This window comes from Sitophilus oryzae, unplaced genomic scaffold, assembly GCF_002938485.1.
Source record: "Sitophilus oryzae breed Bouriz unplaced genomic scaffold, Soryzae_2.0 scaffold_1518_pilon_pilon, whole genome shotgun sequence".
NCBI lineage: Eukaryota > Metazoa > Arthropoda > Insecta > Coleoptera > Curculionidae > Sitophilus > Sitophilus oryzae.
This window is the reverse complement of record NW_022146190.1, coordinates 1,525,841-1,552,295: the sequence shown is the minus strand read 5'-3', so window position 1 is coordinate 1,552,295 and position 26,455 is coordinate 1,525,841. Positions and strand designations below refer to the sequence as shown.

Here is a 26,455-nt window from a genome sequence, read left to right as displayed (position 1 = left end):
TAAATTTTGAATTATCGTATAATTAATTAAGTATTAAGTCAGATAAAGCAATTGAATTAATTCTAGTTTTCTAACTTTGTGTTTCCGACTTTCGTTATAACTCAAATATCAACTTTAAAAATGTTCAATTCATGATTTTACCAATGCTTATTCAAAATAATTTTTTTGTCAATTTTACACATATTTTATTTTTTTATCTCAAAAACATATAAGAGATATGAGAGTAATTTCCAAAAATGTAATATACTTCCATTTAAAATAACAAAGATGCTACCACTTTTCAAATGATCCGGCAACACTGTAACGCTGATAATATTTTAGATAGATAGATATAGAAATCAAAATTTTTAAAACAATTCGCCGGTCCTCCTATTACCATCACGAAGAAGGAAAGTCGGTTACCACTAGCGACTAGACAGCTAACTTTTGAGCTAGAAGGATATTTCGATATTTTTCATTTTTTCCTTCCATTATAAGCTTAAAGCTACCTAAAATTCAAAATTTGAAGTTTGTGACACATCTAGAAGTACTTTAGAATTTTGATGACGGTGAGTGAGTCACTGGCGAAGTTAAAGAAGTTTGACTAGAAAAAAATCATAATCCTTGAATTATTAAGATATGTATTTAATAATATATAATTTGATAATTTAATAGAAGTACCTTAGAATTTTGATGATCTGTCAATGAGTCAATGCTGAAATTAAAGAAATTTGACAAGCGATAATTTATAAACTATGAGGGATAATTTACTACATATTTTGGTAACCTAGCCAGCTATAGTATGTCTTCAAGTGTAGTGAAAATTAATATTCTTGCTTTCTCCACAACGAAGTTACAGGGTGGTCAAAAGTGCCGCTAATACCTTCGAGAAAAGGATGGTACGTCTGTGCTCGACTTGGCAGATAGATATATTTCATTTACTATACTTCATCTCATAGATACTTCATTTTTTTTGAACTTTTACAAATTATACTTCCTAACTCTAGAATAAAATAATTATAAACTTTTTTTTCGTATACTCGCTATTTAAACCCGTGTATTTGTATACACCGGTTGTCTACGATATTCTCCGATAGTGGCAGCCCCGGCGGAGAATGTACCAAGCCTATACTTTTTTATATCATCTATTTGTTTTCGATATTGGCCCAGAACTTTTAAAAGGTAGGTACTGTAAATCGAAAGACAGGAGTATAAAGGATAAATTTATTTAATGACGAAATACGTCTGTATAATCTCTTTTCTCACCTCGATAAACACTAAAATCTAATATATTTAAACCTTGGTCCAGACCTGCAAAAAGATACTGCGAATCAAAAGACAAACTATAAACTGGTGACTTAATGTTATTTCCTTTGCCATCTCGCATGAAATAAAACTGAAACATATTGTATTAAAGTAACATACAAGAAATATGTAATTTATTGTTACTTGGAGGCATTTTCCTGCTCTAGAATCCCATAAACTGACTCTTCCATGCATATAGGCTCCTACCATTATAGTATTATAATAATCGTAGTCTAAACAGTATAAACTGTATCCAAACACATCAAAGAATTTCTGCTCACACTGGCCAGTTCTTAGGTCCCATCTAAAACATTATTGTTAAATTACTTTTAAGTTATAACGTATGACCGAAAAGGATCATGATCCTAAGCCATAAATGTTTTTTTCGATCGTTTCATTATTACAGGTCCTGAAGATAATATGGCAAATAGCAAATTTATAGTTCTTATAATGCCGTTAGACAGAAGATAGAAAGTTGCGGTTTGTGCGTTGACTTTTTGGAATTTTGTGTCATTTTTAGAATTTAGAATTTAGAATGAGTGGGAGGGGGGGTTAATCACTTCGACCTTACAGGTCCATTGTGTCCCCCTTTCTTGAATCATAACTCATCATACAGTCCCAGGGCTTTGACATAAGCCAGTATCTGGGACGGTTTTATAGAGGGTAGTTCTCCATCTCCAATATCAGTTGTACCAAAATTCATGGCACGAATGGTTGTCGTCTCGGCGCACTCAGTGATGAGGTGTACTGGTGTTTCACCATCTTCCCCACAGAATCTGCATTCGCCGTTTCTTCTTAGTTTCAATCTACTGAGGTGTTCATTGAGGAGACAGTGTCCTGTTAAAAACCCCGTGACAATCCGAAGATTGTTCTTACTCAGACCCAGGAAGATCTGTGATTTTTCTTGATCATAAGCCCTCAGAAACTTCTTCGAGTGTCCTAGACCATTGCAAGATTTCCATTCCAGGTTGCGGATGGAATCTTCCAAGTTCTTGAGTTCCGCCTTGAGTTGGTTACCACTTGGAAAGCAGAACGGTTCTGGTCCAGTTAGTGGAGTGTTCGCTCCTTTCCTAGCTAGAACAGGTGTCATATTTGACTATGTAAAAAGAGATATGCCATTTAATTTTTTATACAAACGCGTAATATCAGTTATGATGGCAAACGGCACGGCGCGGCGCACAGTACTCCACTTAAATAGACAACGTGGATAAAAATCGAAACAATGCCTAAAGTGTTGTTGGTTGGTGGTATTTATTAAAGGGTGTATAAAAATTAGTAGTAGTATTTTTCGGGAGGCCTTGACTAGTAGAAAGGAGGGCATCACTATTAATGGGCAGGCCTTAAATAATATGTGGTTCGCGGACGATACCGTCCTTATAGCAGACAACGTGGAGTGTCTGCAAACACTTCTACAAAGACTAAACAACACGTGTAGAGTCTATGGCCAGAAAATGAACCCTAAGAAAACTAAATTTATGATCATCACTAAGAGAGAAGATGTCCAGGCCAATGTTATAATAGATGATACACCTATGGAGAGAGTACAAAAATATAAATATCTAGGCAGTTGGTTGACCGAAAACTTGGATCAATCAGCAGAAATAAAAGCTCGAATAGAAATAGCCAGAGCAGCCTTTGTAAAACTCAAAAAATGTCTTTGCAGTGGAGACATCAACTTAAACCTTAGATTAAGAATGCTGGGTTACATATTTGCAACTCTACTCTATGGTTCAGAGGCTTGGACACTTAAAAAGGCCGAAATGGAGAAGCTTGAGGCATTCGAAAGATGGTGTTATCGGTGTATGCTGAGGATTGCATGGACTGACAAGGTTACAAATGTAGAACTGCGACGCAGAATTCAGAAGGACGAAGAAGTGATTAACACCCTTAAAAAGAGAAAACTTGAGTACTTTGGACACATAATGAGAGGACCTAAATATGCCCTGCTGCAGAACATAATAGAAGGAAAGATAAAGGGCAGAAGGAGCCAAGGAAGAAGAAGAACATCATGGCTCAAGAATTTGAGAGAATGGTTTGGAATGACTTCAAACCAGTTATTCAGAGCAGCCATTAACAAAGTTAGAATTGCCATGATGATTTCCAACCTCCATTAGGAGATGGAACCCGAAGAAGAAAAACTAGTGAAAATAAGATAACCCGAAGAAAGCTATGTATTTATCTTAAAAATAAGTAAAGAAATTAAATATTTTGTTTCATCTACAAAATTCTCAAGACGTGTTTACTTGGAAAACAGGCCTTGTGATCTGGATGAGCAGCATTCAAAACTTTTCTTAGTAAACAATATTTTTGCTCGGAAAGATCTAAATCTAAGACCAACGCAACAGTTTTTCTTTCTGGAGATACACAGTATTCTGGTTGGGGTAAACCTCGGGTTAAACTACTAGATGTTGGACTTATCCTCGCGGCAAAACTTAAATCTTCTGCTGGAGTAGAACTAAGGAGATGTGTAACTCGTCATGCTTCACTAAATAGCTTAAGAGTCCTTCCACGACTAGTTCCTGGCTGATGGAGATTGGCATCTTCTCGGGCATTAAAGATGTTGCCAGTAGTATGAATTTGCAATTAAGCAAAGAGTAGTATTTGTTCCTAAAATATGTTTTATTATAATGACAAGTTTTTAATTTACTTTTCACAGTCATAGAAAAATACTGCACTTTCTCCTAAACTCTGATATTGAGCATCGGAACAGACTTCGTAACTTAGTAAAAACCTAATTTTTTCAATAAGTTTGGGTACTTTTTCATTTTCCTCGTAACGGAACCACCCCTCCACTCTAAACTAATATTTTTAATAATGTTTGCCTACAATTATTAAAAAAACTCCAAAAATTAGGGTAGGTGAAAAGCTAAGACCCCACCCCCCAACACACCCGCTACCCGTGAGACATGACCACAGACAGTATGTCTGGTTGTCTGGTATGATGGACAGGAAAGTTCCATTCAGCATCTTTATACGTCTTGGTGTAATTCCCTGGCTACGACACTACACCCAGGGACAAGACACCGAGATGCCTCCTTAGACCCAGCCAAAGTGTTAAAGGCCCGATGAGAGTAAAAAAAAGGCCGCGACACACGACATAGCGTCATACGAAGCGTCACGGTGTAAGGTCGCCAAACATCACGAAAATGGTAACGATCTTGGTAACGGAATGTAGCTTTTTTTTCAATATCATGAAAAACTCTTTTCATGATATTTTGTCGACGTTTCATGAACTATGAAACCCCATTATCAATAGCAAAAAAATCTTCCTATTTAATGGGTCTTTATAGCATCGTAATTCGGGCTCTATGAGAGCTAGCTGAGGGAAGCGACCCATCTTTTCATATTTTGACGACGTTTCGTGTACTACGAAACTCATCATCAATGAATCAAATAAAAAAATCGTCCGATTTAAATGAAATTTGGTATATCGATAGATTGGACCAACGCAAACTTGATTGTGTACGACACGTGATACTGTGACAGTTAGTTTTGACGTAAGAAAAGTCAAAAGGTGATGCCGTCTGATTGGGACCAAATTAAGTGGGTAGGTTATGTGAGCTACCGTGCACCCGGTCCCGCCCTCCAAAGTTGGATAAGACGTTTCGTTTACATCTTCATCAGGGTGGAACTAAGGATTTGATATTGAAGAAAATGTAGGATGATTTCGATATAATTGGGGACGGGCTACAATATGACGCCCTCGACATTTAGAACCGATGCCTCTAAATGGATAAAATCATCAGGATTTTTCTTAATTATGGGCCGATTGGAACCTCGGCACGTGGATAAAGGTACCCGAATGGAGTCCTCAGAAGGACAGACGGACAGACAGACACACAGAAGTAAGAGGAAGTTCAAATATGCATATAGTGCACACACAATTTTTTTTTGTTTCATGTCTTGGTATTTTGCAGGTGCATTGGTTGCATAAACTAAGTATTTTATTAGCATTTTAAAATCTGAATCTAAAATTGAATACCTAATTTGTATTATTAAATCGGTGACAGAGTAAGACAAAATGAATAAAATAAGTAATCTGTTAATGAAACATTTTTCTACACACTATATTGTTCAATGTAAGAAATGTACACTGTTAACTGTAAATTTTGGAGTACTACTCGGAAACTACTCAACTCTAATTCTGGTAATTCTTTTTGTTATTTGATATTTTCTAAAATTGACACGTTATCATATTTAACTAAAAGTACTCGGAAATTTTTTTTCCCAGGCTAATTTTTTGGGTCTTTTGTATTAAAATAGAGCGTGACACTCAAAAATTTCCCCCTCCGACAGGGCGCCTATAGTGGCCTCGCCTATGTGCTAAGACATGGACCGCCATTGTTATTATTACATTTTACTCACAATTATTACCTGCGTATGTAACTGTCGTTTCCACATGACCAAAGACCATTTGGACCATCCCATTTAATATCATGGGTTGAAGATATTATATCATCAGATTTTAATTTCAGGCTTACCGCTTCTGAGAAACTAAAAAGAGAATTGACTACTACTAATGCTCAAAATAATTTATATTTTTAAAACCTTTCCGTATCATAAACATATATAGAATTTGTAACCTTCTTCATTGTAAAGTAGTGAGATGTGCCACACGCAAACAAAGATTTCTCATTGCAGAATGAAACACACCACACACGATTATCCAACTCTTGAGTATGTATTAAGGTTAAAGCTAAAAATTAAGAAAAATTAAATTGTAATATATTTTTTGAATTAGTTAATATAACAAACCTCCTACCTAATGAATCCTGATGAACAGAAAAAATTTGGAAACAATCATTCCTCATTCCACCAGCAACTATATGTTGATCTTTTGTTATATCAACTGAAGATGTAAATGTATCTTCGTCCATAGTAACATAATAACTAGATTTATCCAATGCATTTTGCAGAAAAATACCACCATTACTGAAATATTCCACAAATTAGTATTATTAATTTAATCAGAGCGCAGTTCTACATAATATCATCTGCATAAGTGAAAAGACGATATCAAGTTGCCTTGGCTGACACCATTGCCATAGTTACATGACGCCAAAATGCCAGATAAATTAAGAAATCAATCGATAACTGACCTTGATGCCATTTGACCAATAGGAAAATAGCATTTCAACGCAAGTGTATTACTTAGTGTTACACTTAGGTCCTAGCGGCCGCAGTGGAGAGTACCACCTGGGGCCATTCTTAGTATATACAATACTGTTACGTTTTTCGTCGGTTCCGTGTGGATAGAAAGTCACAATTTATTTAAACACTATTTATTTAACACTAATTAACAAAAACAATAACGATAAAAGACTTATAGAACTATTTAGAAACGATTTATAACTAAGAATTTATTTTGAATTTTAGCGCGTCAACTGCACTGGTCGATTTATAACTGCCCTCTCTAGGCCACAGCCGCCAGCTTTTATACCTACAGTTAAAGTTTACTAGAATAGTCCATAGATCGTTAGGTGCATAGAGAAGGTTTTCGAATGTTCTCGTATGTACTACTCCATTCCAGTGGGACTCGATCCTTCTCGAATCTTCGAATGAAGCATTGCGGTATCTATGCGATATTAAGGTCATCCGAGGGCGGGCCATATTGTTAGGTTAGGTCGAGTCCACACCAGTCCGCAACACTGCCCCCTTCTTAGGTACATGCTCGTCCCGAGATGTACACGGTGAATGAAGGTATTTGCAAAGCTGGCCCCTGGTACATTGCGAAGTCTGGTAGAAATAGCAGTCAACAGTTTTCTCTCCCGATCTCAGCTTTGGGTTGTAGCAGCAAACAAGGATCTCGATTCCCGTAAATCTGAACAAGACTTCAATCATGTTCCGGATTGTACGCCAACTCAAACCATCGAGTCCACACGCCAGCTTCGGAATGGCTAATCGTGCAATGTTGTTGTTTAGCAGGGCTTCTCTCAGTTCAATCAGGGTCTTCCATAGATTGAGATAAGTCGGCTTACTCGGGGACCATTCCTTGGTGACCAGGTAGAAGATGTGCCTTGCTTGACCATGTGCATTGTCGGTTAGCCTCAAGACGCTTCCAACCTCTGGATCCTGTCGGCGTAGTTCTCCGACACGCCCAAACTTCTCATTGAACGTCGCAGCGATTCCTCTGGACATCCGCAAATCTCGAGCCACACAATGAGCGAGCGAATAATCAGGAGGCACGGAAAAGAGGTCTCGTTGATCTTCTTTGGTTACACCATAGCGAGCCTTCTCACTGCTGTTGTATCGGGCCATGAAATCGTCAAAGGACATCTCCGAATCAGGGGGATCAAAGCTGCAGGTTCTCACGGTCCCAGCACGATCTTCTATTTCGCCTTGGTAGGGGCTCAAACGGTTGAAATGGACTACCCTCGGTTTTCCTTTTGGCAATTTTCTGATACGGTATACGACGTCATTAATTCTATCCATGACTTCGTATGGCCCTTCCCACGAGGATTGTAGCTTCGGAGATAACCCACGACGTCTCTGCGGGTTATATAGCCACACCAACTTCCCTGGTTGGTATCCTCCATGCTCAGCTTGAATGTCGTAGTGTTCCTTCATTCGGTCACTAGCACTTTGAATATTTAGGCGGACTCTCTGATGAATGTCGTCCATCCTTTGACGTAGTGTGTGGACATAATCTTCTCCGGCGACTTCTTCTCCCGGTCGGCAACCAAATTTCAGATCACAGGGTAGGCGCACTTCCCGTCCCATAACGATGCTGGCTGGAGTTTGCCCTGTAGATTCTTGGACGGATGAACGGTAGGCCAACAGGAACAGGTGAAGAAATTTGTCCCAGTCTCTTTGGTGGTCAGAGACTACTTTGGCCAGATAACGGTTGATAGTTCTGTTCATGCGTTCAACCATCCCATCGGATTGTGGATGTAGAGCAGTCGTCCTGGTCTTGCGGATGTTCAGGACTTCACAGACGCCTTGGAACAGATTGGACTCAAAGTTTCTTCCCTGATCTGAATGAAGCTCCATGGGAACACCAAACCTGCAGATCCATTCTTTAACAAGGGCATCAGCAATCGTGGACGCTTCTTGATTTGGCAACGCGTAGGCCTCGACCCATTTGCTGAAGTAATCCATTACTACCACAATGTATTTGTTGCCATCGTTCGTCTCCGGGAAAGGACCAGCCACGTCGATCGCTATTCGTTCGAAGGGACTACCAACATTGTACTGGCGCATAGGGGCTTTACCACGCTTTTGTGGCCCATTGATGGCTGCGCAAATGTCACATTTCTTACACCAGGCCCTCACATCTTCTTTGCAGTTCACCCAGTAGAACCGTTCACGCAGCTTGCCAAGTGTCTTGGTAACACCCAGATGTCCACCGCTGGTTCCATTGTGAACTTCCTCCAAGACTTTGGAATGACGATCTGCCTTCTCTCTTCTTGTCCCTCCGGCCTCTCGATCACACGGCGAAGTACCTAGTCCGTTATCTATTACCAAGGAATTCCACTGGGCCCAGTACGACTTTACGTTCGGCGAATATCTGCAAACTTCCTCACACGTTGGTCTTTGGCCTGCGTTTTTCCAGTTAATTACTAAACCTAATTCTGGGTCACTGATTTGGTCATTTGCAAGATCTTCGGGTTGCCAACTATCATTAACCACAGTTGTTCTTAGGAGTTTCACTTCTTTCTCTTCTGCTCGGGAACAATGTTTACAGTCCTTAGCGCAAGGTCTTCTGGAAAGTGCGTCGGCATTCCGATGGATTGCCCCAGCTCGATGTTCTGTATCGAAGTCAAATTCTTGTAATCGTTCAATCCATCTAGCTACCTGCCCTTCAGGATTCTTAAACTGCAACAGCCATTTCAAAGCAGCATGGTCTGTTCTTAACAAGAACTTTCTTCCATAGAGATACTTGTAGAAGTGTTCCACTGCTTTAACTACTGCTAGTAATTCTCGTCTGGTTACACAGTAGTTCCTTTCCGGTTTTGACAAGGTCTTACTAAAATAACCAATGACTTTTTCTTGACCATCCTGGATCTGAGAAAACAGCGTCTAACGCAACATTGCTAGCGTCGGTATCCAATATAAAGTTTCCGTTGCCAAGAGGGTAGCTAAGTATGGGCGCACTAGTCAGGGCCTTCTTCAATTTTCGGAATGCCTCATCAGATTCTGAGTCCCAAGAGAAACGCCTCTCGCCTTCGGTAAGTCTGGTCAATGGTTTTGCGATGGTGGCGAAACCCTGTACATAGCGGCGATAGTATGTGCATAGTCCCAATAAGCATCGTAGTTCATGTTTATCTTTAGGTATTGGCCACTCTTCCACTGTCTTGGTCTTCTGTGGATCTACCGCAACTCCTTGGAAGGAGACTACATGGCCCAAGTAGTGTACCTTTTCTTGACACAGATGACATTTCTTGGGGCTAAGTTTCAAACCAGAGCTCCCTAGTCGCTTGAAAACTTCTTTCAAATTCTTCAGATGATCGTCAAAGGATTTCCCAAGCACTATGATGTCATCCAGGTACACTAAACAGGTAGTCCAGGATAGTCCCTTTAACACAGACTGCATTAGTCTCTCAAAGGTAGCTGGCGCGTTGCATAATCCAAAAGGCATGACGGTAAATTGCCACAGTCCAGAGCCCACCGAGAACGCTGTCTTCTCTTTGTCTTTCGGCGCCATGTCGACTTGCCAATATCCACTCTTCACATAGAGAATATCGTTGACCCCGCCAGCGTGTCTAGAGTATCGTCTATCCTCGGCGGGGGATAACTATCCTTCTTGGTAACATTATTGAGCTGCCGATAATCAACACAGAACCTGGTGGTACCGTCTTTCTTCTTTACTAGTACTACCGGCGATGTCCACGGGCTGTTAGATGGTTCGATGACACCCTCTTCTTTCATTTCTCGAAGGATTTTATCAGCTTCTTCACGTTTGGCGAGCGGAAGTCTTCTCGGATTTTGTTTGATTGGTCGTGCATCTCCGGTATCAATTTTATGTTGTACTAAATTGGTACGACCTCTCTGTCCTGTTTCTCCTTTATCAAACACATCTTGATACTTGATTATCAGGTTTCTCAATTTTCTATTTTCAGGAGATAATCCTTTAACGTTTACTAACTCCTTCACCATTTTGTCCGGAATTTTTGAAGTCGAAACTTTGGAGGCTTCCACGCTTCGAATGACTGAGGAGACTGAACAACAGTACCCTAAAAGGGTTCCCTTCTTCAAGGATACAGAATAATAATTCGTGTTCATTACTCTCACCGGTACAGTTTTCTTCACTCGCAGCAGGGCTTTTCCAACAGCGATCCCTCGTCCTATTTCGCTATCATGGTTCCTTGGCTCCAACAGAATAATACTTCCATTATTCATTTTACCTTCCAGGCAACCATCCAAAAATATCTCACAGCGCTCAGGGATCGAAACATCTTCTGCTACCACCACGCGAAGAGTCTCCTCACATTTTCGATGTAGAACCAGTTCTTCTTCATTTATTTTCAAAATTCGCTGTTTGAAGTTTAGTTCAAAACCTTTAGTGGTCATAATGTCCATTCCGAGAATAAGTTCATCTTCGATATCTGCTACTAACACTGGATGTTCAAAACTGGTGCTCCCAATAACAAAATTAAGGTTTACTTCTCCATGGACAGCAGCGGAGCCCCCCGTAGCAGTACGTAGTCGCCATTGTGTTGTTTTAACCTTCTTCGATGTTTTAAGAATGTCCGGTCTGATGATAGTTTTCGTCGCACCTGTATCCAACAGCATGGTCCGGAACTCTCCATCAACAAAACCATCCACAAAAATGCTGTTGAATTTGTGCTGTAGCGAGGCGACTTGAGCAGTTTTCGTTGGGGCATGTTGGGTACAGGTCGACGTGTGCCCCTTCATTTCGACCCTTAGTAGTTTTCCGACCTCGACGAAGCCGGTTCTTCGTTCTTCTCCTTACAACGGCTTCGCACGTGTCCTACCTGTCCGCAGTTCCAGTAACGAATCGGTCCCTTCTTGCCCATATACTGGTCCATTACCTTCCGAACAATCCCTTCCACGGATTCGTCGGAACATTCGTCGATGGCCCGTACTCTTCCTAAAGACCGAGAACTTTGTTTCGCGGCCTCAAATTCTAGGGCACGTGCTAAAGCATCCACCAAGTGCGTTGGGTGGGCTAGGAGAAGTGCTTGTCTTGTCTCGTTGTCACGTAAGCCATCGGAGAATGCCTGTACTGCCAACCGCTCCATAACATTCTCGGGCGTAGCAGGGTACGCAAGGCGAACGAGGCGGGCTACGTCGGCTTCAAACTCCTGCAGAGATTCATTTGCCTTTTAAATGCGATTTTTTAGCTGGGAATGATAGACATGTTCCAAATGAGCTTGGCCGTACCAATTGCTGATAATCTCCCTGTTCCGATGGTGGCAGTGTCTGCAGGATGTCAGTCGCATCTCCTCGCAGTGCGACAGTCAAAGCGGTAGCCTTTTCAGCGATTGTCCATCCGTTCGCTCTCGCAGCGGCTTCAAATTGGCAAAAATAATTGGCCCAAGCGGTTTTTCCGTCAAACTGTGGAGGTTTCATAACTGATTTTGAGGTATACCTATTTTCGACTAGTTTCGGTCCCTCCGATGTTTCGTGACATTTTGGTGAATTTGACTTCGCTATTTTTTCCTTTATAATTTCGATTTTTCTGTTGACATCGTCCTCAATCTGTGCTATTTTGTCTTGTAGCTCCGTGGAATTCTCTATAATCTTTTCTTCTAATTCCCTGGAATTTTCTATTATCTTGTTATATAAACTTTCTTCTAAATTAAGTATTTTATTATTAAAGCTGGCCTGTATATCTTTAGAATTTTCTTAGATTTTATCTTCTAATTTTTGGGAATTTTCCGTCATTTTATCACTGATTTTATTATTCAAATTGTCTTCTAATTTTTGTAAGGACGAGTCAAGGTCACCTTCCAGCTCGAAGTGAAATATGTCAGGATCCTCACCTTCCTCCACCAAAACGTCTCTCAGTCTAACTTGCAAAATGTTTTTTTTTCCATCTGTCTCACATTCTCTCTCTTCCAGTATGCATTTTAATTCCGACACTTTCAAGTCCTTCAACAATTTTTTCGAAGCCATTTTCAGTCTTATTTATTTTTTTTTAGTCTATCACACACGCCACACTTGACACCAATTGTTACGTTTTTCGTCGGTTCCGTGTGGATAGAAAGTCACAATTTATTTAACACTAATTAACAAAAACAATAACGATAAAAGACTTATAGAACTATTTACAAACGATTTATAACTAAGAATTTATTTTGAATTTTAGCGCGTCAACTGCACTGGTAGATTTATAACTGCCCTCTCTAGGCCACAGCCGCCGGCTTTTATACCTACAGTTAAAGTTTACTAGAATAGTCCATAGATCGTTAGGTGCATAGAGAAGGTTTTCAAATGTTCTCGTATTCCAGTGGGACTCGATCCTTCTCGAATTTTCGAATGAAGCATTGCGGTATCTATGCGATGTTAAGGTCATCCGAGGGCGGGCCATATTGTTAGGTTAGGTCGAGTCCACACCAGTACGCAACAATACAATACAAGTTTATTACTTTCATCTCCTAAACAAGGACGAATTTATGTTCCCAAACCATACAAACTCTATTTTCTCTCCTTCTATATTCGATACTGGTACATAAATCCTCTCATTGCTTAAGCAGGTCTCATACAATCAGTATTATAGACAGTATTTCTAAACACTGTCAGTAATAATGACCATGTGAGGGCAAAAATACTGATAGGACTGTCAGTATACTGATATACTTTGGCAATTCTGAAAGCCATTTTGGGATACTGACAATAATACTAATTATGCGAGGTCCGCTGGGAAAACCGTAGTATATTCTTTTATATTGTTGCGGACCTGTGTGAATTCACCCTAAAGTCCAGGACACACCTATCATGCACATTTCCGATCCGGCTCCGATCATACAGTCGGACGACTGTATGAGAGGGAAATCGTACGTTATTTTAACCAGCGTAGTTTACACCTTTCCGATACGTGATTCATCCCCGCTCCTACTCGACTCCGTTCCTGCATCCGTTCGTGTTCCGAATGTCAGTCTATTCGTCGATGCCGGCTGTGGGACAAGTGTCGTTTTGAACTATTTTGTTTATTTTTGTTTTTGCTGTTATTTTTAGTTTTTTACTACAGTAATAAAAAATTTCAACAATAAAACCGGAGGAACTAATTGGAGAAGTGAGGAAATATCCAGTGCTGTATGACCAGACCAAAGAGCAGTACCGAAACTCCGACTACAAAGATATGAAATCTGCCTTTTTGGCTGTTCTCTATAAAAGCTTTCTCATTTTCCTCATCTTCTTCTTCCAAACAAAGTGCCACCATGGCTACATCACTGTTGCTAAAAGTATTAAACATTTTGCGCACACGACTTTATGCGATGATTATTGAATAAAGACAGATTGTATCCAGCCGAAGCCCGAAATCGTGAAGGAGTCGGAAACATGTATGACATGTGTGTACTCACCATTTCCGATCCCGGCCTTAACCCGTTCTAATATATCCCGCCCCCATATAATATCGCATTAAAGAAGAGACACCGCAGCCGATCGAACGTTCGAGAACAATCGAGTTCCACTAGAATGGCGGTGTACATAGGAGAACATTCTAAATCTTCTCTATGCACCTAATGACCTACTATCTAGATGGCTCTACTAAAGCCCCGTTCTCAGAACTGCGTCGTGTCGACAGCGACACTGATTGACACTTCAAACGACCAATGGGAGCTGTACTAAATTTAAAATTGACAGCTGTTTGAATTTTGTATAAATCTCATTGGTCCTCTTGACGTGTCGCTGGCGACAGTCGCTGTTCTGAGAACGGGGCTTAAAGCCCAGTTCTCAGAACAGCGACTGTCGCCAGCGACACGTCAAAAGAACCAATGAGATTTGCACAAAATTCAAAATTGACAGCTATTTGAATTTCGTACAAATCTGATTGGTTCATTTGACGTTGCGCTGGCCACAGTCGATGTTCTAAGAACGATCCTTAACCCGACGCCGCGGTACAAGGAGGACAGAAACAAACAGATCGGTCGACGCGTACAATTGTCGCGCTAAATTCAAAATAAATTCCTTTTAGATAAATAGTAAATAAGTTGTAAATAGTTCTTTAATTAGTTTTATCGTTATTGTTTTGTTACTTAGTGTAAAATAAATTGTGTTTAAATAAATTAGACTGTCTATCCACACACGGAACCGACGAAAAACGTAACAATATATCTATGAAAAAATTACAATTTGCATGTGCATTAAAATGATAGCCAAAACTGTTACTGGGCATCTATCATGTATCCTCGTTTGTCAGACTTCAGACTATACAAAGTTGTTCACCACATACGACACGGAATATTGTAGCTAAACAATTAGATTTTTACAAATTGTTTTAGGTTCGTTGAGGGACTATTAGAGCTACAATTTAAAAATATTTTTACAAGATACAGAGTGTCCCGAAATAAAAAATATTATAGTTCTTTTTTCTTAAATGGAACACCCTACATATTATTCTATTTCTAGATTCTACGATTGAAATAAAGGTAAATTTGATTAGGGTTTATCACACTTAAACCTTACTGTTTTTGAAATATTTTCAATTTTGTGAAATTGCTGTAAAATTTTTAAGGCTTCATTTCTCAAAGGGTATCAAATTTTTTAATACTAAATATTTACTGAAGATTATTTATTGATCAGACATTGTGCAATAATAAGAATAAAACTGTCTTATACAGAGTATCAAAAAATTTATTTTAATTAATTACTAGCTTTAGATGGCAATAACTTGTGTAATTTAAATGGAACACCCTGTATATTTTACGAATCAGATGCACAATTTAATTGTCTATCAAAGAGTATTATATCATTTTTACCTATCTGTTCAAGTTTTCCTAGAAAATCAATTTTCTTATAATTTAGACCTCATTTATCAAGATACCCATGGAATATTGACATTTTAGATTGTTTAGACACCCTGTGTAAGGTGATATAATTTATTATTGCGACACAAAATTTAGTAAATAGAAAAATTTCAGTACAATATTTAGTTTTAAAAACTTAAATATGTATGCCTAGAGAAATGAAGCATTAAAATTGTTACTGTATTTTAACAAAAACGTAAATATTTCAAAAACGGTAAGTAAAAATTAAAAATGTAATAATATACAGGGCGTTCCATTTAAAAAAATACAACTTTGATATTTTTTATTTATTTGGGACACTGTAAAAATTTTGTAAAAATATTTTTAAATTGTAGCACTAATAGTCCTTCAACGAATCCAAAACTTAAAATTTGTAAAAATTTAATCCTTTAGCTACAATACTCCGTGTTTTTGTGGTGAACAACCAACATGAAGGGTGAGGGGAAAAAGCAGATAAGTCAATTTTTTTGCTATATTTTAATATTCAGTGCATTCTGTTCAGAGTGAGTGTAAGCATCTTAAGAAACCACTAAACTGGGAAAAAAGCAGCCTGGTCAGAAAATATATAGTGTTAAAGTTATACTATAAAGGAAAAAATACAGGCAACTCAACCAAAAACAGGAAAGAACTAGGCAATTTGTTGTTGAGTTTGTATGTTTTGTATGTAAAAATGGTATTTTATCTAATAAAAATACCTTTAAATACACCTCACCTAGTTCTAACATCTCTATTACTATTCCCAGACCTGCTGCCAATTTCCATTGTGAAAGTTTTGAACATAAAATTGTGCTTTTCCCAGTTTGGAGGGATATTGACTTACCTGCTTTATTCCCCTCACCATTCATGTGTACCATATCTATAGCAAGTGTATTGTACTAACTAATTTCTTATAAGTAAAAATTATTGGAAATATTTATTACTAAACACCTAAAACCAGATATACCTTAAACCTCCCACAATTAAGTTCTTATTAATGGTAAATCTTGTTATGTCTATATAGTGTTTTTGGCGTGAAGGTTCATAATAACATTTTGTATTTATAACTAAATTTGGTGCCACCTTCATTATGCTTTTACTACTGCGTTTATAATTAAATAAGTGTGAACCTTTACTAAGCCACACATTCTCTTTGTCAATTTCCAACCAAGGCCTATATTTCCTTTTAAAGGTACATACTGATCTCTCATTGTATATACCATGTTTCCAGTTATGCTGCAATCTTAGTTTTTCTATTTTTGATGGGACTATCGAATAACATCTATAAAAAAATAAGATTTGCTTAATAAGTATTCATAATGCAGAAAACCGTACCTCCTGATAAATACTCCGCTATTTTGATTACTAACAATGGTGGTAGTTTTAAAAAATACATGATCCCAACAATTTATAACATCTCGAAGCCTCCTACATGTACACCTTAAGCGCGATATATCTTTTAAACTCAAAAAACTGAATATTGAAATTAAAATTTCCGTAGATAAGTCTTCAATAGTACATTCTGGCATTATTTATTTACAAAGCTAAGAAAAATATTTGTTTTTTCTGCAAATCTACAACTATATCTACAACTTTTAAAATAGGTTAAGTCTGGGTTTAGTCAAGGTTAACAGGGTTGTTCTTTAAAAAATTTCGATTGTGAATCAGGCAACTTCAAAATTATGCATATTCAATTGAAAATCTGCATCTGTGGTTATTTGACTTGTCGAATCCGAATCAGAGCAGGGTTCGGAAGTAGTTAATTAAGACGTAATTTACCTGATTAAGTACGTGTAGTTTTTCTTCAAAAACTACGTCTTTTCCCGTTCATTAACTACATGAAAACTACGTTAATAAATTATGTATTGATATTATGAATAATTTTCATTTGTATGAGGTGTAATAGAGATAATATGATGTAAATATTATATTTAAAGCCATATTTCTTCTGTTTTCTTAAATACATTATGTGTTTTTAAAGCTTTAACTTATTATAACCGCACCTCAAACCTTTGATATTTGAAAGTTACATACATAGGTTACATAAACTACACCATATACATAAACTACATTAACTACATGTAATGTAGTTTATGTAGTTTTTAAAAGTAACATGTAGTTTTCCGAACCCTGCCAGAAGATACGTAAAAATTAGTTTTGTACATTAGGAATTTCTTTGAGGAATTTAAATATCCCATCCCTGAATACCATAGAATACATTACCCAAATTTGACATATCAAATTATTGACAGAATTTAAAAAATATTAATGATAATTTGACAGTTGACGGTTTTAGGATGTGTTGTGTATTGATTATGGAGGGCTTAAAAAGACTTTTAGACTCCATAGTATTGATAATTGTTAATATTTTAAATAGGTATAAATATTTTTTTAATATGTTATATGCGTTTACCGGCCTTTTAGTTCATTCTAACATATGTGTTTTCTATTTATTGAGTCTTTAAACCATTTCAAGTGTGTTATAAGAATTATAACCTATTCTTTTGATATTGCTTATGTTTTTTAAATTTTACTTCTAGTCTTATAAATGTTTAAAAACAATTAACTGGTTGACAATGGATGTAACTACTGCTCATGGCTTAGTTCTTGAAGTATTACATCAAGCATCGAGTCAAGATCCCTCAATATTAAGACCAGCAGAATCCAAATTAATGGAATGGGAGACGGAAGCTGGCTTTTACAGCATTTTGAACGTAATTATAATTTACATGTTTTAATTTTTGACTAAGCTTCTACTATTCTTACTTTACAGAATATAATTACAAACCATACATTAGATGTTAATGTAAGATTTATGGCAGTATTGTATATGAAGAATGGCATAGACAAATATTGGCGAAAGAACGCACCTAAGTAATGTTTAGACAATCTCATTGAACCTAGAAATAATTTTTGTGTTTCAGTGGTATAACAGAACCTGAGAAATGTAGTATTCGTCAAAATATATTGCTAAATTTTAATGAACCTGTTAATCAAATTGCTATCCAAAGAGCAGTATTAATATCAAAAATAGCAAGAATAGATTATCCTAGAGAGTGGCCAGAATTGTTTCCATTATTATTAAATGTTGTAGAGAGTAACGACATTTTAATTCAGCATAGAGCTTTGCTAACATTACATCATGTAGTTAAAACGGTCTCTTCAAAGAGATTAGCAGGTATTTACTAGAATAAAAAAAAGTAACATAAGAACTGTTTTATATTTGTTATAGGTGATAGAAGGTTATTTCAAGAACTTACCAATCAGATGTTTCCTTATATATTAAATTTATGGAATGAGTTAACTACTGCATTTATTCAAGGAGTAATGCAAAATGTGGAAGAACGTGTTATTGAAACAAATTTAGAAAAAGCATTATTGTTATTAAGAATATTGAGGAAATTGTCTGTTTTTGGTTTTCTTAAACCACACACAAATAAAGATTGCATGACATTCATTGGGATGATTTTTGAAAAAGCAAAGAGTTCATTAATTTGCTGTAAGTAAAAAATAATATAAATAAAAATGTATTATTATTATTTAGTTTCATCTTACATGATATCATAAAATTCAATTGAAATTATATACAGGTTGGTAAATGGTTGGTAATGGGTCATTTCATTTTAGATTAAATATTAAAAATCAAAAGTCATATTTCTTGCATAAGAGTTTATAAGATGCTTTCATTTTTCAAGTTTTGACAAGAATATCATAGAAAGAAGTTATTTGGTTTTTTAAATTATATGTGTAATTGTATGTAATAATTTTCAGTTATTTTTTTAAAGCTGACGGAGGAAGGAGCTTTACTTCTGTAACTGAAAAATATGTCCAAAGGACTTTCCATTCAGTTGTTCAGATTAAGGGGGATTATAGGGGATGTTTAAATAAGATTTCTTCAGCAAAATATGGTGATATAGGGCGTGCCAAAAGGGTTCGCAACAAATAATTTTTTTTTTATTATACGAGCCCTAACAACTATATGTTGGGACAAAGTCATATTTTGGAATTATTGCCCTGGTTTTTCAAAATTATTTTTCAGTAATTTTGAAAAACCAGGGCAATAATTCCAAAATATGACTTTGTCCCAACATATAGTTGTTAGGGCTCGTATAATAAAAAAAAATTATTTGTTGCGAACCCTTTTGGCACGCCCTATATCACCATATTTTGCCGAAGAAATTTTATTTAAACATCCCCTATATGTTTATATAAATATGTTTAATTTTTTAAATATAACCATAGCCATACATCTTAAACAACTTGACAATACTTTTATGAATTTGTAAATCAGTCCATATTTACAGTACCTAGCGGATTTTGTTCATAAAAGTACAAATTTGCTGATAACTTAATGTTGGGACAAGTATTTTTAAATAATTAATATCATCATAGGCGGCTTTGCTATAAACGTCACAAATGCCGCAAACTGTTTACTTCAGCATTGACAGCTTGTAAGTGACTCGATACTTTGAGTAGTGAGATTTACTGTAAGTAATTTAAATTTTTTTAATTTTCAATTTTGTTAATTTAATTGAAAGTAATGGTCCCTGGAAAAGCTACAAATCAAAAACTACGCGAAATTATCATTCGTCAATTCGAAAAATTTCTGATGATTTAAGTATTCCAAAAACCACGGTCTTTAATATAATAAAAAAAATACGGCGAATCTGCCAATGTAGACGTTAGAGGTAAAAGTTCGGAAATTTAAAAGAAAGTTGTATATCAGAGAGATTTGCGAAATTTAGTAAAAATTTTCAAATCTGCGAGAAGAAGTACTCTTCGCGTAGTAACAGTTAAATGGAATACTGTAACTGGTTTAAATTTTAAATATATCAATGTTGCCGAAAATATATCCATAAATGCGGTCTGGGGTTTTACAAGGTAAACTTTATTTTGTGTGGATAATCAATTACCTGAAGATTATTGATACAAATTCTTATTTAGACCAAAGAAAAACCGCTACTGACAGAAATTCAAAAGAAAAATCACTACAATTAGGCAAAATCTAAATTATCGTGGACACGAAATAAAGCAGAAGCCTTTCATACAGATTGCTTAAAGAGGGTTGTTAAATTTCCTAAGGGGATTATGGTTTGGGGTTGCATGTGAGCAAGAGGTTTGGGCAAATTAAATTTTATAGATGGCACTGTTAACGCCCAAAAATATCAACATATACTTGAGACCTCACTTTTGCCTAGTGCTCAAGAATTGTTTCCAAATGAAGACTATATTTTCCAACAAGATGGAGCATTGTGCCATTCAGCAAAATCAACTAAATATTGGTTCGGTAATAATAATATAAAAGTTCTATCCCATCCTGCAAGTAGTCCGGACCTCAATGTTATAGAAACTGTATGGCATAAAATGAAGCAATATTTAAGAAACCACTCTCAACAAACAATTTTTATTTGCGGACAAAACTGCAGGAAATTTGGGATAATCTTTCTTCTCAAATATGCCAATCTTTGGTAAATACAATGCCATTAAGAGTTCAGGCAGTTGTTAAGGCGAAAGGTGATGTAACTCAAATTTCTTGTGCTGTCCCAATATATATTTGTCAGCAAATTTGGCTTGATTTTGGCAAAATAAGCTATTATCAAAAGTGATTTGTTTGCAAAGTTATAAAAATATAGTAAAATTGTCTAGATCATTTTGTAATGTTTGAATTTAGAATAATAAACAAAATAAATTGAGTCATTTTAACAAATTACTATTTTTATTGCAAAAAAAGACATTGTCCCAACATATAGTTGTTAGAGCTCGTAAAAAAAGCTTGTGTAATTTCTTCGACATACCCAATTACAAAAAAAATAATTTTGACAGTTGGCATGTTAATCAGAAGTTAGATGTTAATATATCAAATAATAGCCCAATCATTTTAGTTGAAATTTCACAAAAGAATAAAAAAAATAGAGTCAAATATTTTGCTGCAGTTAGTTTCTATTTGACAAGTAGATGACAAAATCACAATCTTGCTCATATATTTGGTATGGGGAGTATGCGCCCTCTTGGATTGTATGTTTTGGCTTGTGATTTGCAAGCCCTCGAAATTTTCCATAAACTGTTTCCAATAGCGCGTGAATACAAAAATCTCATTTATTGCAAACATTTTGTCACACCCTATATAAGTAAATTACATAAAATAAATGCAAAACAATTTCCGTTGCATTTGATCAACTTTGAGTGACAAGCGATGGCGACAGCCCTGCCAGATTGTGATGGATTTATGAGATGAATCTTAAATCTTAATGTAAAATTGGGAAACAATATATTTACTATATAATTTCTTAAAAAATATCTTTACGTTTTATTTTTAATTTGATAATTAATATATTAATAATATCATTAATTGATTTATTTGTTTTAAAGCTTATATTACTTACTACATATATTGGCAAAAACTAGTCCATTATGAAGATTATTCGAAGCGTTATTATGGGTTATTTATTTATTCATTGATGTATAGGGTGATTCAAACTTCCCGCCCTTGGCTTATAACAGGAAAAGGAAAACTGCAAATACAAATTTCGAAGACAGGATTTGAATGGTAGTGTGTAAGGTAATTTTTTTTGTATTTAAGCATGTTCTTTCAGAATATGAGAAAAAATTATGACTTTGTGAAAAAAATATTTTTTTTGACGTCATTTCCACCATTTTGAAAAATGTTTAAATACGAAAAAATATACCTTACATACTGCCATTCAAATCCTGTCTTCGAAATTTGTATTTGCAGTTTTCCTTTTCCTGTTATAAGCCAAGGGCAGGAAGTTTGAATCACCCTGTACATCTTACAACACCACAAGTAGCAAAAAACGAGAATTACTCACAAAGATTCAACAACACGAAATTATGTAAAATAATGACTGACATTATGATAATTGTCGAATAATAAACGACAATGTTGCTGAACACGGTGCAATGTGACATAGCGATAATAAAATTCGGTTTAAACTAATTTTTGCAGCACGTCAAAATAAAATATCTGTTACAATCATTTGCTCTATAAAGTAAAATGAAGAGATGCTGGGTATCTTAAATTATACAACAAATTTAAACATTTTCAAAATTTCATTTAGTCAGGTTTATAGTCTTTAGTGTCAATTTCGATATGATTGATGACGTGCACAGGAAAATGTTTTGCGATTACCATAGCTATAGCCTTGTTTATATATTCTTAAAGTTGTTCAACCGAGTAGACAAAATGTGCTGCCAGCTGGAGGACAAATCGTGAACCTTTCAAGGCGGAGTCAAAAATATCGATTATTTTCGTTATTTTCCTCAGAGTAATGTAATAATATAGCCCCGGGTTTCTGCGAACTTTAATAGTGATCAGCTGATTAAGAAATTTAAACGAAACTTTTATTTTATTGTAAATTGTGGATTATTTTTGCCTGTTATTTAAAGAATTCTAAACCGTATTAACAAAGAAATTATTATTTCGATATGTTGGTACATTTTTTATAATTTATGATAATGCTAATTGCTGTTAATTAATATTTAAAAAAAGTTACATACCTATTTTAATTTGATTTAATGCAGGTTTATAAAAGAGTCATTTCATTCTTAGATTATTTTATTCTAAATTGAGTGCTTTACGAATTTTACGATATATTTTTTTTGAAAACATAAAACTTTTTACATTTTTGATTAAATGTTCAAAAAACTTGCTTCAATAATATTATTGACATTAACATAAATATATTGTACTTAATACACCATCTAAATCTTTATTACACCAATTAAATCTTTATTAATATAAAATATGGCCAGAGTTTTAATCAAGTTTGCTTTAACTTTGTATGTGTGAAGAATTATAGAAACTAAAAATATCATTATTTTAACTCACACACAAAGCCCGTTAAACCTTAAAACTTTCTAAAAGCAGGATACATGTCTAACTGAAATAATTCAAGTACATTTTCATTAAAAAAAAGTATCAGGAAAATAATTTAATTAGATAATGCAAGATTTATTTTTTAGTCTGTTACATATGGTCTTCAGTATTTTCAATACACAGGATGTTTTCTATGACGTTCTCTATGGGTTTCTCGAAAACTACTGGAAATAGAGAGTCGGTTAAACGGGGAAAGAATTGCAGTTTTGTGAAGTCATAAATATGCGCCTTTCAGGTTTTTGAAAAAGTTCATGGATTACTAGATATTTCGAAAAAAAATTGGCTATTTTAAAAATTGTCCCTAATTCCATTATAGTCTATTATTATTAACGGTTTTCAAGACATGTTAGAAAAGTTAAATTTAGATAGTCGCGCATCAACAGGGTCGTGGTCTCGTGGTTCCAACATGACTTTCATTATGACACCTTTATAAGTTATAAATTATAACAAAATAAGAATACCATACCAACTAATTGGCATGGTATTATTGGTATGGAAATTAGCCAAGAAAGAAAAGAATTGGCTATAACTTGTAATTTTTCGAAAAAAAAAACATATTATACCTATATCGCTGAAAAGCTTAAAAATGGCGATTTTTATGAAGTCATGGCCAACTATGGTTTTCATTAAAAAATATATTATGTTTGTGTCATATGTCAAAAATTACAGGCTTTAGAAAAAAACAGAAAACACAAACTCATTAGGTATGTGATTATCTACAACTTTTATCTGAAAACTTTTTGTCTAAAATAGATTATAATGGAATTATAGTCAAGTTTTAAAAAGCTAAAATTTGTTTTTTTTTCGAAATATCTAGTAAGCCATAAACTTCTCCGAAAAATCCGAAAGGTGCATATTTATGACCCCACAAAACTGCAATTCTTTCCCCATTTAACCGACTCTCTATCTCCAGTAGTTTTCGAGATACCCATAGAGAACATCGTAGGAAACTCACCCTGTATAGTATTTAGAAACTAACTATTATTATTATTAGACTAGATTTATTTGATTAATAAGACTCGATCAATTTAATTTAAAATAAATTTGATCAGATTTTTTTTCGTATATTTTTCTACCAGAAAACCAAAATTATATGATAACGCATTTTTCAATGAAGTTGAAGGAAGATATAGTGTATCCAAAGGTGTATCTATCACAATTTACTACAATTAGAAGAAACACAAAAAGAAAAAATACCCAAATACCTTCACCTACTACTCATCTACAAAATAAACGAATATCATCTCTTATAAAAACACTACACAACTACTTCTTGTATTCTGCACTGAACGAATTATCACACTTACTAATTAATCAAACAAAAAGAAAAAATAACCAAGTTATCCCTTCACCTACTACTTAACTAAAAAATAAACTATGAAAACACTACCAAACTATTTCTGGTATTCTACACTGAACATTATAATTAAACTTAATAAAATTAATCTAATTTTACACTACAACCACTACAACTACAAAGAAATAAGAATATTTTTTACAACTAGAAGAAACAGAACTTCGAGACGAGCGACCAGTATAATAATAGATCCAGCCGACAAAGAATACAAAATACTTTAAAATGTGCATTCAGAAAGAAAAAGTATCTCGAAAATTATCTAAACAAAATTTTTTTTTTCATATCAGTGAAAACATCGGCCTTGTCGGCCTTGCGGAATTTGTCGGGTGTTTACAATGGTCGAATTGTATAATTACCAGCTTTTATAGCATATCTAATAGACAAAAAGTATCTGGTCGATTAGTAACCAATTGGCACAGTCCGAAAATTATCGATTTTTATTTTCTCTGTTTTTATTAAGCCCCGTTCTCAGAACTGCGTCGTGTCGACAGCGACACTGATTGACACTTCAAACGACCAATGGGAGCTGTACTAAATTTAAAATTGACAGCTGTTTGAATTTTGTATAAATCTGATTGGTTCTTTTGTCGTGTCGCTGGCGACAGTCGCAGTTCTGAGAACGGGGCTTTAGTCGCTTCAAAATTCAGAGTAACAAAATTTTTTTTTCTCTAGTAAAAGACCGTGAAATACGCCCCGCCATCTGGTGCTTTATATTCATAAACGTCGTAGGTTGAGCTACTTTAAAAATTCATTTACAAGGGCTATAGTCTGTCCCACGACTGTTATGTGAATTAAATTCACACGCAACTGGCACTGTTAGGGAGCCTACAGAGTATAGTTAACTCTGATCATTTAGCATTAATTTTAAAAACTGTGTTATAAAAGGAAAAATAAATTAAATTTAATTAACTTTAATTTAGCTGTTTGAAGCCGACTCGATATTTGATGTCCGTATATACAGTATGTCTCTGGATTGCCTTTAAAAGAAGAAAAACTTCTTTATAATTGGCATTTTGAGAAAAATACATTCTTTATCAAAAAATCTTGCTTCTTTCAAAATGGTTAATCCCATTTATACTTTTCCAAATTCCCATACCATTTTAAAGAAAATTTAAAAAAAACATGGTTGAATTATTTTGTGAAAGAATGAAATTGAAGTTATATTACCATAGAAACTTTTGGTTTTTTTGCACTTAGAAAAAAATCAACTATATTTTTATGTGTTTTTTTTTTAGTTTTCTTTAAAACATTATGAAAATTTGAAAAAGTATAAACGGGATTAACCATTTTAGAAGAAGCAAAAATGTTTATGAAGAATTATTTAATAAAAAATATTTTCCTCTTGTAAAGACAATCCTGGGACATACTGTAGATACTGGGTTTGAAATGTATGCTTTTTTTAGATAAACAGATGAAAACTAAAGGCTCGTATATGATTGAAACTTGTGAAAAGTTTATAGTACATCTTACAAAAGTAGTTATATCAATGTTGGATACTCATCCATTTTCATTCATTGATTTTATCAAGCCTTCTTTAGAATTATGTTTGTATTATCTATTTACGGATGATGGTATAACGTTCCTGTTTGAAAGATTAGTTATACAATTTTTTAACATTATAAAGGCAATTCTCTTATGTGCTGAGTACAGAGCATCGTCAAAGAATTCAATGGCTAATAAAGATTCAGAATCCTATAAGGCCTACCTTATTAAGCAAGAATGCTTTGTACCTGATGTTATATCTGACGTTTGCAAGAAGTTAATAGGACATTACTTTATATTAACACAAGATGAATTAGGGATGTGGGACTCTGACCCTGAAGCTTTTTCTAATGATGAATCTGGTGATAGTTGGAAGTATAGTTTGAGGGTAATTTTGTTTTAAATACTATTTTTATTTAGTATTTAATTTAAAGCTTAGTTTAAAGCTATGTTATATCACTTTGTTATTGTTGATTAAAATTATGTGATATTCTTTTCATTTTTTTTAGCAAAATATACTTATATTGT

General features: G+C 35.1%; 2 protein-coding genes across 2 annotated transcripts in view; one reads left to right on the top strand and one right to left on the bottom strand.

Moving 5' to 3' along the window:
- Positions 1 to 1,189: 1,189 nt before the first annotated feature.
- Positions 1,190 to 16,814, bottom strand: LOC115878582 (F-box/WD repeat-containing protein 4). The gene is made up of 7 exons (XM_030895129.1): positions 16,530 to 16,814; positions 16,162 to 16,476; positions 6,047 to 6,216; positions 5,833 to 5,980; positions 5,659 to 5,778; positions 1,429 to 1,588; positions 1,190 to 1,375 (listed from the first exon to the last, which is right to left on the bottom strand). Exons 1-7 carry the CDS (start codon positions 16,721 to 16,723, stop codon positions 1,208 to 1,210), a joined length of 1,275 nt encoding a protein of 424 aa, XP_030750989.1. The 5' UTR covers positions 16,724 to 16,814; the 3' UTR covers positions 1,190 to 1,207.
- A 670-nt stretch (positions 16,815 to 17,484) lies between these two features.
- LOC115878581 (importin-11-like) overlaps positions 17,485 to 26,455 on the top strand; it is a 35,057-nt gene continuing 26,086 nt past the window's right edge. The window contains exons 1-7 of the mRNA XM_030895128.1: positions 17,485 to 17,504; positions 17,547 to 17,571; positions 17,735 to 17,908; positions 17,968 to 18,068; positions 18,119 to 18,372; positions 18,427 to 18,693; positions 25,849 to 26,315. Of these exons, the coding sequence (XP_030750988.1) occupies positions 17,771 to 17,908; positions 17,968 to 18,068; positions 18,119 to 18,372; positions 18,427 to 18,693; positions 25,849 to 26,315 (1,227 nt within the window). The 5' untranslated portion in view covers positions 17,485 to 17,504; positions 17,547 to 17,571; positions 17,735 to 17,770. The remainder of the gene's footprint in view (positions 17,505 to 17,546; positions 17,572 to 17,734; positions 17,909 to 17,967; positions 18,069 to 18,118; positions 18,373 to 18,426; positions 18,694 to 25,848; positions 26,316 to 26,455) is intronic.

What these genes read in the sequence shown, in the direction of transcription:
- LOC115878582 (XM_030895129.1), bottom strand. Translation starts at nt 16,723, where the DNA reads ATGCCAGAATGTACTATTGAAGACTTATCTACGGAAATTTTAATTTCA. An exon ending in TTAATTGTGGGAGGTTTAAG is followed by an intron (nt 6,217 to 16,161) that starts GTATATCTGGTT and finishes GGAATATTTCAG; the next exon opens with TAATGGTGGTATTTTTCTGC. An exon ending in GAGCAGGAAAATGCCTCCAA is followed by an intron (nt 1,376 to 1,428) that starts GTAACAATAAAT and finishes AATATGTTTCAG; the next exon opens with TTTTATTTCATGCGAGATGG.